Raw genomic sequence first — 12,503 nt, 5'->3', positions numbered from 1 at the left:
GGGTTTAAAAGAGTTCTATAGGAACTACCAATGACACAAGTGTCCACTGATTGGTCAAACACATTCGAAACACCAGCAACCCACCATTTTTAAAAAGCTGTGTAAAATAACTATTTCATGAACACGGAAAACAATGATAATGGCATTTACTTACCTGTTGTCTGCAGTGTTGTGTTCTTTTCTCAGCCTTGATGATATGTAACACTCCAGGTTGTCATAGAAGATTTAGTCAGGTTTTAATGCTCTTGTAAGTTGTGCATTTACATTTCATCTCCATTATCACAAAACCCACAACACACAACAAAAACAGCTCTAATCACAGTGTCCACCATTCACCGGTTGTTGATGTTTGTAAATGCCATGAATAAAGACGTCGCTGTCAACCACTTTAGAGTTCCTGCTGCTGGTGCGAATGCAACCAGGAAAATGGCCATAGAGGGAAATCAGTTCTCTAGGAACCACCATGCTGGCTAGTTCCTAGAACTATGCTGTGTGAAAGCCCCTATTTATTTAGTTTAGGGTTGGTGATAAGATTGGATATAGGGTTAGGACTATGTTTGTTTGACCTAATGTTGGTCTTGGATCAACAATTTGTCCTACTTGGCAAACCACTTTATTTGCTATCTCCTCTTCTGAAACTGTGTATTTTCTTTGTTGTAGTTCCCCCTGGTTTTCGGGTTCAGCCCAATAACCAAGATGGGATCTATGGCAAGTCAGAAGTTCTGAACTGCTCTGTGGAAGGGTACCCTCCTCCCAAAGTTGTCTGGAAGCATGCCAAAGGTAATTATTATTTTTTTTAATTATTATTTTTTTTTTTGTCACTGCATGTCCAAAACATCAATTTCAAGTTGTCTTGAGCAGACGATAAGTCTTCATTTTGATTCTGAGGTATAGGGAACCCCCAGCAGTACCATCCAGTTCCACTGACAGGTCGCATCCAGATCCTGTCCAACGGATCTCTGCTGATCCGCCATGTTTTAGAGGAAGACCGGGGATATTACCTGTGTCAGGCCAGCAACGGAGTGGGGTCCGACATCAGCAAGAGCATGATGCTCACTGTTAAAAGTATGTCAGGCTCTCATGTACATCTACATTTTTTAAAAATAAAGGTTCCAAAAAGGGGTTTTAACAGTGATGCAATAGAAAAAAACATTTTTGGTTCCACAAAGAGGCTTTCAGTGAAAAGTTGAATTATTTTCGATTGAAGGATGAAAGACATGAACATCTTGGATGACATGGGGTTGAGTAAATTATCAGGAAGTTTTTATTCTGGAAGTGAACTAATCATTTAACAGACTGTTTTTGTAAAGACTAAAATAACTGTAAACGACTGACCCCTTGAACATTTACAAGTTACAAATGACTGTACCCACTTTTACATTAAAAATATAGTATATACATTTTGACATTAACATTTTACATTCAAGTCTCAATACTCACTGTAAAAAAAAAAAAAAAAGTGTAAAAAAATACACTAATACTAGAGGAAATTCAAGTTCTTAAAAGTGTTTAAATATTTCAAATTAGCAATAGTTTTCAGAGTTTTTATATTAAGAAATTTGAATTTTCCTTGATTCCATTCAAATCTTGAATTCAAATTTTGATATTTTGGAGGATGCATACAGTCCTGCTTAGAAGGCTGCCTAATTTATGCCTAGACATGTTCTCTAGGTAGACAGGTTTCAGGGCATAGCTGTTGAATATCAGAAATTTCATAATAGTTAAACCTCTCATTAAACCATGACATACAAATAAAGCCATATTTTTGAATTCCAGTCACGGTAGATTTGAGGATTTCTTGGATGCGATTTGACCTGCAGCCTTTGGGATGGTTTGCAGTGGTGTGTGTTTGAGGTCTTTGTTTAAGAATGGCCCTCAGATGGTCTTTCACGTCTCAGACTGATGCCTGCGGGAAGGGTTCGAGACGCTTGAGTAGACACACACTCACACACACACAAGACCTCTAAACACACACACAGGCGCACACACACCTGCACCTGTCACACTTTGTCACTCAAACTAATGACCCAGCTGATGATATATCAGTCACACTGAGGCAAGAAATAAAAGAAGCCTTTGACTTTTTTATATAGTAGCTAGAATTGCCAGGAGTAACGGCTTGCATGTGTGTGTGTGAACGGCTCTCAATAAGAGTACCAAAACAACAGATTCAAGTGTGCCCATCTCATTTAGATTAATAAAACATTACAACGAATTCGTAAGGCCATCTCATGACTGATCGTTAAATCGGACACACGATCTGTTCTGTCCAAATCCATATTATTGATCCTTCACATAATGTAGAGTGCAGAAAACTCCCTTCCACGCAACACTGCAACACTAGGCCTGAGTTACAGTCCTGACCACATTTAAACAAACCTCATCCACCGGTGTATTCATTAACATTCTACCCAGTTACATCTTAAGAAATGTGCTAAGAGATGTATTTGAAAAAGAGAAAGTATTTTATTTTATTTTTTATGTTGTTTTTCTTTATTTTATATTTTCACCTCAATTTCTCATTAATGTAATGCAAATTAATTTCATTCTAATTAATGTTCTTTAATGCTTAAAATATCCTTATTATTGTAATTAAAATGATAGTATCCAGACCATAGTATTTTAATAATATGAAATTAAATGCAACAAATATATGCTTATAACTGTACTTGAGATGTGTCAAAATAGGGTATTTCTTAAGAAATTGTTAGAAAAGAAATTATAATTATCATCAATGGACATGAAACCATAAATAAAATAGACCCGTATAAATCACTTAGTACAATAACTACTACCATTCCATTTACTGAGAATGAGATTTTATGCTATTAGTCTGATGACAATTTATATATATTTTGTGTATATATATATATATATAATCTCCTCAAAAGTAATGTAGTGTTCTTGACTAAAAATAATAGGAAGGATTGTACCTATTATGAATAATGTACTTAAGTTATGTGGTGTTATTCAACAAGAGATAGTAGAGCATGGTTTTAAATTTTCATGCAAAGCCTGTGGATATCATGCGGCTCTGTTTACGGCATACTGCTTTTTATTTTTTTATTTTTTTAACAGTGGATCTGTCTCCTTTTCACTCTCTCTCGCGCTCTCTGATTCAGTGTTGGTGTTATTGATTGAATCGTTCCTCTGTTCTGCCTCCCTCAATTCTATCCGTTTCACTCGTTGGAAGGGAGGGAATGAATAAGTGATGAAAACAAAACAGCGGAACCCTCTTCAGATCGATATTGTGTGTGTGTGTGTGTGTGTGTGTGTGTGTGTGTGTGTGTGTGTGTGTGTGTGTGTGTGTGTGTGTGTGTGTGTGTGGCAGCACTAGAGAAGAGTTACTCAGGGGGAATGCGCAAGCGAGAGAGTGTGAAAAAGTGATTGAGGAGTTGAAGAGAGACATGCTAATGCTCACTGCCCCATGTCACAAGAACGGCAGGTGTCAGGTTAAAGTCACACTGACCTCTGCCTCTTTTTAAATTCATTTTTTCCTAAACATATATTTACTTCCTGTCCTTCTATAATTTCTTTTTGTGCAGTTCCAGCTATGATCACATCCCACCCAAACACTACCATGGCCATAAAGGGGCAGAACAAGGAGTTAAACTGTACTGCCCGGGGTGAGTACCCCATCATCATCCGCTGGGAGCGAGGTGACACTGTTATTGACCCTGACCGTAACCCTCGGTACTCCATCACTACCAATTCCAACGAGAAAAGCGATGAAGTTATCTCCACATTGAAGGTGAGATACATGTGCACACACACACATACAGTATATGTACAGTATGTTGTCAGTGAAGGAGTTCAATAAATGTTAAATAAAGGCAAAGGCTTGCCTAAATGTTTCCAAACAGGTTTACAGTAGTATACACTTCCACCTTTTCTTTTCTAAACTTTAATTTTTGCTCTTGTTGTTTGTTTGCTTGTTTTTGTTTACACACTCTAAAATAATTTTATATTCTGACCTGAGAAGCTCACTGAGCGTTTACTTATATATCATTCATTCATTCTGTAATTCCCATTTAGCTGTATTTATTTGTTCATTTGTATTTATTTAATTGTTTGTTTATGTGTTTGTTTCTTGTTTACAAAATTGTTTTATATTCTGACCTGAAAGCACATTTATTTATTTATTTATTCCTAAATCACCGATTAGACAGATGTGCTAGTGTCCGATGTCTTGTATCACTCTGTTCTCTTTCTTTTATTATTGTTATTTTTATTATTATTATTATTATTATTATTATTATTATTATTATGATTCTTCTTATTATTAAATGATTTTATATTTTGACATGCTGTATATTATATTATATTATGTTTTGTTATGTTATGTTGTTATATTGATTTGTTTGTTTAATTATTTTCAATAAATTATAGCGTATTTGACTTGCAAAGCACTTTTTATATATGAAAGGTTTTTTTTAATATATTTATTATTATTATTATTATTATTGTTATTACACATTAAACCGGAATAAGAGAAGCATTTTACCCTTGAAAAAAATATAGCGGACAGCTTTAAATAAAAAGATAACACTAGGTAAAGATTTATAAACAACAGTTCACAAGGACAAACTTATTTACATAATTACTCCAATGATAACATATTAGTGAATACAAACAGCCAGTCATCCAGCATTCCTACCTTAATGTCAAACTATGTACCTTTGTCCAGTTGACACTTGTACATTGTACAACAATACATGAAGTGGGCCTCAAAATGAGGAAAAGAGAAAAACAAGTTCTTCTCTTGAACACTTTCTTTCTTTCTGCAGCTGAAGCCAGCGGAGCGAGGGGATTCCGTCTTTTTCTCCTGCCACGCCATCAACTCATACGGCGAGGGCCGAGGGCTCATCCAGCTGACGGTGCAAGGCAAGAAAATCAGCCATGAACAACATGCTCACATCTTACATGATACTCTTTATCTAGAGACATAAAATCAATAATTTACCTCCTGGCCCCAAGCCACCTCTTACTCTTCAGCCTCTCTCTCTGTCTAAATCTCCTCCATCTATTTGAAGTCTATTTCCACTTGTTTTGTTGGCAGAACCCCCTGACCCCCCAGAGCTGGAGGTTCGAGAGGTCAAAGATCGTAGCATGAACCTGAGGTGGACGCAGCGGTTCGATGGCAACAGCATCATCACCAGCTACGACATTGAGTACAAGAACAAATCCGGTGCGTCATTGCTTTGTTTCCATTTCAAGCTTGGATGAATTACATTGTGAGCGAGCATTAAATATGTATTTGTATGTCAGAAGAATATGTAACGAATAAGCTCAGACTGCAAGAAGATGAATGGGATGTGTACGGATTTCTGCAGTGTTGCGACTCGGGTGTATTGCCTTATTTTGTTGTTTGTACATCTACGCTTGTCCTAGTTTTCAGTGCATCACTGGTTTTTCAAATCCGTATGATCTGATCTGTAAACAGTCCAAACATAATGTTCCAGAACAGCCTGGATGGAGGTGTGATATAGTAATGTATCCGTGTTGTTTTGTGCTTGTTGTAGACCCGTGGGAGCTGAAACATGCCACCCGTAAGATCTCGCCCACTAACAACCAGGCCAATATAGTGGAGCTCCACCCGGCGTCCGTGTACAGCATTCGCATGTACTCCTACAACAAGATTGGACGCAGTCAAGCCAGCAAAGAGCTGACCATCAGCACAGAAGAAGCACGTACGTCTCCCGCCCCTGATCTGGCATCATCTACTCACCCTCATGCAGTTCCAAACCTGTACTTAATTCTTTCCGTGGAACACAAGAGATTAATTTTTAAAGAACTTCCTGGTCACTCTTTTCCACAGTAATGTACTGATTTGGTTCTCGAGGTCTCACCGACTCAATGTTGTCATCACAATAGTTGAAAGCTCACCGGAAGGGAAGATTATCAGTACATTTCAGCCTGTTTCTCGCACTAAGCTATCATAGGACTCAACATAATTGGAATATAGCACTTAAATAATACAGGGCACATTTATTATACTTTTATGGTGCTTTTGTACCCTTTCCAAAGCTTAAAAGTATTAGTCCCCTGTCATTATATCTAAAAGGATATCATTCAAAATTTCTCCTATTGTGTTTCACAGAAAAAAAAGAAAGTCATGCAGGTTTGGAATGACTTTGAGGTGACAACATTTTTTATTCGTTTAATATTCTTGTGATATGATGTGATTTTCTTTTTACAGCTCCTGATGGGCCACCCATGGATGTGATTTTACAGCCAATGACCTCTCAGAGTATCCGTGTCACCTGGAAGGTATGTCTGTGACTCCTAAACTTGCCATTCTTTTGACTTTAGACCCAAGGTCTTCCACCCTGCTCCTTGGGACCTACTGTCCTGCAGTTTGGCTACGACCCTAATTAAACACACCAGAACCAGCTAATTGAGGTCTTCAGGATCACTTGAAAAATCACAGGCCAGGTTTGCTGAAGCAGGTCGGAAAAAAAAAAAATAAAAATAAAAAATAATGCAAGACAGTAGGTCCCCAGGAGCAGGGTTGAAGACCTAGGGTTTAGAGTTTTAGATTCACTTCTTACTATATGTCATTTTCTTTTCACTCCACTTAGGCACCTAAGAAAGAGCTCCAGAATGGAGTGATCCGTGGCTATCAGATTGGTTATAGGGAGAATGGACCGGGCAGTAATGGACAGTACAGTATAGTGGAGATGAAAGCCACAGGTGATAGTGAGGTGTACACCCTGGATAACTTGAAGAAGTTTGCTCAGTATGGTGTGGTGGTCCAGGCTTTCAACCGAGCCGGAACAGGACCTTCCAGCTCTGAGATCAATGCCACAACACTTGAGGATGGTAATGAAATACACTATCTATCTACCGGTCTACCTATCTATCTATCTATCTATCTATCTATCTATCTATCTATCTATCTATCTATCTATCTATCTATCTATCTATCTGTCTATCTGTCTGTCTGTTATGCTCTGGGGATTTCTCTTTTGTGTAATTGTGCACGAGTTGTGAGTACAGGGCAACTCTGGCCCGTGGCCCTCATGCACATGCATGTCACTGTCAGTGATATTGATGCTGTTAAGGATAATAGTAATAACAACAAGCATAGGAAAAAATAATTATAATTAGCCTGTCTGCCGAGGCCCCTCTCCCTGATCCACTGCTTTTCCTCCCAGTCTAATTATCTGCAGCTGAGCGCATTGTCTCCCCCTCTCTCTTTTCATCTTTCCTCCAGATCCCTCTCTCCGGCTTTCAACTCCCCTCCTCTCAGCTCCCACTCCTCTCTCACTCGCTCTCAAACACCTTTCATTTATCTCTCCCTCCATCTCCCAACTTCCCCTTCCATCCCTCCGCCCACTTCTGTCCCACTGTCTTTCTTCTCCATTCTTATTTTTGGAAAGCTCCTGGGTTCTTTTTGTGCCACTGTTGAGCTCTTCCATCATTTTTTTCCCCCTGATGATTTTTTTTTTACCTCCATCAGTGGTGTTCTTGTCAAGTTTTAGTTTTTCTTCAAACCCTTATATCCTAAAAAGAAATCCATCTTAACCAAGATTGTTTATTAGATTAAAACCAGGCTACTTCCTGGTAATCCAGCCAACTGACAATCCAGACCATCTCTGACCAACTAGAAACAGTGTGTGTGCAGTGTGTTCAAGCACAACTTTTTGTCCCAGATGTAGGTGACGTGAAGCAACACCACATGCTTTCGTCACTGCCAGGTATTTGATGTCGGTTTGCTGTATCTGGGCGTCATTGAAAAGTGGTCCAAAGATGGATGGTTTTGTTTGCTTCACAGGGGCCTCTTTGGAATGATTCATTGAAAAGATCTGACTCAAACAAATGATTTGTTCATGAATCAGACATGGCTACTTCTCTCATGAATGTACCAAGACGACTTAGGGCGGATATCAAGATTTTCTGTGCATAATGACTTGAATTTTGTCTGTTTGTTGCATATTGTACAGTAAGCCTGTTGTTAGACAGAAGATATATAGTGCACAAATTATACAGGCAACTCACATTCACTTTCATTATATTGATAAAATAGCTAGGATATTCTTAAAAAAATAAAATAAATGGAAGACAAAGTCAAACTTGTTTGAAATGACAAAAGGGTGAATAAGTAATTTTGGCTGGGGGGAAGCAAGATGCCAATATACCCGTAAGATACCAATATGTCTGTTCTATGCGTCATATCCAGACAGCGAGTGAGAGCCTGGGTTTTGCGGGCAGGGTTGAAGAGTTATTGCGAGTTGTGCTCTTGAGCGTTTTGTCAAGCCGTTCTACTCTAAATGGCAGTTTTAGTGTGGTCCACCAGGACCAGACAGAGTCGGACCCTAAGGCCTCTTCAAACAAATACCATCATTTCTCCTCTACTCTCCCTCCCTCCCTCCTCACACCATCTCCTTTACTCGCTCCTTCTCTTCCTGCGCCAGCTGCAGCTGCTCCCTCATAGAGCCAAGCCAGCTTTATCCCTCCTCTATCCCTCCTTTCATCCTGTCGTCCGCACATGCTTTTTTCCCTCCCAGCAAGTCACACAGACAGGCTCTGTGTCCCCTCAATAGTGCCATTATTTATTCAGAGACGCAATTTGGCACATCACCACCGCCACATTTGCGGTGTATCCGGAAAAAAATCAAATGCATTTAGTAGGTGAAACAGCTCAAGATCGAGATAACAGTAACGTTTCACTTCTCTTTAGCTTCGGGATGTGATTGTTCTGTCCATTTTGAGTGTAGTTACAAGGTTGTTGATGCTCTTGGGACATACCAAGTGCTCCAATTGCAGTATATTACTGTCATTTTACTATATCACTGTAATTGTGCTCTTTCACTGCAATTTTTGGTTTCCACTTCACCTATTGTATCTTGTTTCCATTGGTGCCTGAATTATTTTCCTGCCGCTTCCTTTGCTTTTATGTGACCGTCTCTCATTTTTCTCTTGCAGTTCCCAGCCAGCCACCCCAGAATGTACGGGCCATTACGGTGACATCAGACGAGGCGGTGATCACATGGTCCGAGCCCCCGCGGATGACCCTGAATGGGGTTTTGAAGGGCTACCGTGTGGTGTTCTGGTCCCTCTACCCCGATGGAGGTGGGTGCTGTGGGGGCCAGACACTTAGGCTCAATCAGAGTAATTATACGCTATTACTGTTACTCCCTCACTAGCCACAGTCCCCGTAGAGCGCCCCCTACTGCCCGCCCGTGTATCTGTATCCTGGCCAGTCCAACCCACAGAGGGTGTATATTTGTGGGTGGACAGGTATATGTGTGTGTCTGTTGTTGTCTTTTATATATAGACTGAGTAAACTGTGGATTAAGAAATCGGCGAAAGTGTCTTCAGTGTCACATGATCCTTCAGAAATCATTCAATCAATCTGCTAAACATTTCTTATTATCAATATTGAAAACAGTCATGCTTAAAGGGATAGTTTCAAAAATGAAAATTCTCTCAATATGTACTCACCCTTGTGTTGTTCCAAACCTGTATCAATTGCTTTCTCCTGCCGAACACAAAAGATGACATTTTGAAGAATGTTGGTGACCACTGCTATTAGCCATTGACTTCCATATTTTTCCCATACAATTGAAGTCAATTCTACACACAACTGTTTGGTTACCAAAATTCTTCAAAAGATATTTTTTCTGTTCAACAGAGAATAAAAACTCTTACAGGTTTGGAACAATGTGAGGGTAAATTATGTAAATTATGGCAAAATTGAATGTTTTAATGTGACTTTTGATCAATTTAATGTGTATTTAATGAGTACAAGTTTACTGAATAAAAATGTATTAAAAAACAAACTTTTGAATGGTAGCATACTTGAACCAACTTGCTGATATGCTAAAAATGGTTCATAAATGGATTGAATAATGCGAAAGTAATGACAAGGTAAGGGTATATTATTTAGACCAAACAGAATTGAGAGAAAAAGTCAAGTCTATGGGTCTTTTTGTGTTTACTTGGCTATGTCACTTACAAAAAAAGTACTGTGGCAGCACCTTACGATATCACAGTAACGATAACAGATGGTAAAACTACTGTATGATATTTTGATATGTACCTTGAACTAAATTGTATTCTTCAAAAAAGCATGCTGTTACCATGGTGTATGTCCAGAATAAATGGTATTTCAACATCTCCAAAGAGCCATGGGAAAACTTTTTACTTTTTATTTGTTTTGCATTTGGACATAAATATCATTGTCTGCTAAATATAGCTATAGCAGTGACAAGCAACCCTTTGTCCAGCAAAACAGACTATTTTAGTCTCCCTATAATACCATGGTACTTTTTTGTAAGTGGAATGTGTAAACATGGTTCTCCCTGTGTTCCCTCATGTGTTCAAATCGTGTGCTGTTATTAGTAAGTAAATGAACATGTAATAAAAAAGGAGAGTCATTACAATTTTTTCACGTCTCTCAGAATGGGGAGAGATGCAGAACATCACTACCACTCGTGAGCAGGTGGAGCTGAAGGGCTTGGAGAAGTTCACAAACTATAGCATTCAGGTTCTGGCCTACACACAGGCAGGAGATGGCGTCCGCAGCAACGTACTCTACATACAGACCAGAGAAGACCGTAAGTTCACACACAACACATGTACACATGACCACTGATTGTATATCGACGTATTTGCAGATATGCAAAAAATAAATAAATAAATTAATTAAAAGGCAGCATTTATTTCAAAACCTAGTAAGCTGTTTTGTTGTCTGTTCACTACATATGGAATGTAGCTTGTTGTCTATTCCCTACGTAGACAGTTGACTTCTAAGGCAGCATGGGGCCTCATATGTAAATCCTTACATGCAGCACACAAAAGACTTGACTCATAATTTGATCCAACAGAGTTTTATGTTAGCATGTCGAAAAGCTAATTTCTCTGAGGTCTTATAAGCATATAAATACACAGTGTACAAAAATATTGGGCTAAAATAGTAAATTTCAGCACTAAAGTGTCTTATTGATAATTTTCAGTTTGATATATAGGTCCATAAACATTTTAAATTTGGGGATTTGGAAGATTTGTTAGTGATTTTGAAATAAATATATTATGCTCAACAAGGCAAAAATACAGTAAAAAAACAGTAATACTGGAGAATATTATGATTCAAAATATTTTTGAATATATTTAAAATGTAATCCATTCCTATGATGGCAAAGATGAACTTTCAGCAGTCTTCGGTGTTACATGATCCTTCAGAAATCATTCTAATATGCTGATTTGGTGCTAAAGGAACATTTCTTATTAAAAATGTTGAAAACAGTTGTGCTGCTTAATATTTATGTGGAATAGAATATAATACGTATGTTTGTGTGTGTGTGTGTGTGTGTGTGTAATATACAAAGTTCAAAAGAACTGCAATTATTTGGAACAGAAATCTTTCTTAATATTAATATAAATGTTTACTGCCACCTTTTAATTCCCCAATTTAATTCATTCTTGCTGAATAAAATTATATTGATAATTATAATCAATCATATTTTTTTTTTCCCTGAGCTTGCTGCATTGTAGTTCATTCTGGGACTGTCTTTATGGATCATTTTGTCTTAGAATGTGGCCCATTGAGGGAGCTTTAAGGAAAAATTAATGTTACTTTCTAATGAGCATATTTACGATCCCTTAAATGGGCAGCTCACTAGGTTTTGGACCACAAATATATCTAAATGTATCAATGTTACAGATAATTATGACCCTCCAATAAGCTTTCAACCCAGCCAGTGGTGGACCCGTATTCAAACGCACAGCCACATTATGTGCAAGCCACTTCCACTTTACCCAAGCTCTATTCAAGCTCAAGGGTGTGTGAGGTCTTGGTAGGGGGAGGTTGTCAGATATAAAATCTTGCCACAAAACCACATTAGCTGGAGGCAAGTGCTGCATGGTCCAGGTCTAGAATGATGCTGGATTGCTTGATTGCTGGATACGGTCGCTGTGGCAACATTTAGGCTCTGATATAGCATTAGCACACTTAATGAGAATTAAGACACTGCAGGAGGGGGGTCTCAAAGCAGATCCTACATCCAACACAAGGAGAAGGATTTATTCTTTGTGGATTAGCTGACATTAATTTTGTGCTTACACTGGTCGGGATAGGATTAGGGCGATATCTGTCTCTCCTCTTTTCCCTGGTGGGGTTGAGAGGGGTTCAGGGAAATAAGGGTTTTAATGCCGGAGAATAAGAGAGATGCTTTTTTATTTAATTGAATTTAGATTTAGGAGTATACAGATTTGTATAGTGTCGGTTTGTCAATGGGCTACTTGGCCAGAATTTTTGGTCAATAGTTTTGGCCATTTTCCCTCTGCTCATAGTAAGGAATTATGCTGTTAAATCATCATTAATACCACAAAATATCACATCAGTTTGTGTCACCACATTTTAAGACCTGAACCCCCTCAAGGATTGACCCATTAGATTAAACCATAGTAATGATGATGATGATTTTTTTCCCCCAAATCCTCCTTAAATCTCCATGTCTTCCTGAATATTCTAGACACACTAAAGTGAGACGGTTATT

The 12,503-nt window shown here is 38.4% G+C and overlaps 1 protein-coding gene across 8 annotated transcripts in view; it reads left to right on the top strand.

Annotated features, from left to right (window-relative positions):
- LOC109109487 (Down syndrome cell adhesion molecule-like protein 1 homolog) overlaps positions 1-12,503 on the top strand; it is a 130,693-nt gene that overhangs the window by 97,976 nt on the left and 20,214 nt on the right. For 5 of the 8 annotated variants that reach the window (XM_042739186.1, XM_042739184.1, XM_042739187.1 and 2 more), the window contains exons 10-19: positions 661-780; positions 889-1,065; positions 3,546-3,751; positions 4,788-4,884; positions 5,060-5,188; positions 5,523-5,690; positions 6,200-6,270; positions 6,582-6,822; positions 8,929-9,114; positions 10,407-10,562. In XM_042739186.1, coding sequence (XP_042595120.1) covers positions 661-780; positions 889-1,065; positions 3,546-3,751; positions 4,788-4,884; positions 5,060-5,188; positions 5,523-5,690; positions 6,200-6,270; positions 6,582-6,822; positions 8,929-9,114; positions 10,407-10,562 — 1,551 coding nt within the window. The remainder of the gene's footprint in view (positions 1-660; positions 781-888; positions 1,066-3,545; positions 3,752-4,787; positions 4,885-5,059; positions 5,189-5,522; positions 5,691-6,199; positions 6,271-6,581; positions 6,823-8,928; positions 9,115-10,406; positions 10,563-12,503) is intronic. The other 3 variants (XM_042739189.1, XM_042739191.1, XM_042739190.1) reach the window with 1 other exon arrangement.

Source organism: Cyprinus carpio, chromosome B15 (genome assembly GCF_018340385.1).
Source record: "Cyprinus carpio isolate SPL01 chromosome B15, ASM1834038v1, whole genome shotgun sequence".
NCBI lineage: Eukaryota > Metazoa > Chordata > Actinopteri > Cypriniformes > Cyprinidae > Cyprinus > Cyprinus carpio.
Note: the sequence above shows the minus strand (reverse complement) of the source record. Positions and strands in the feature narration are given on the sequence as shown.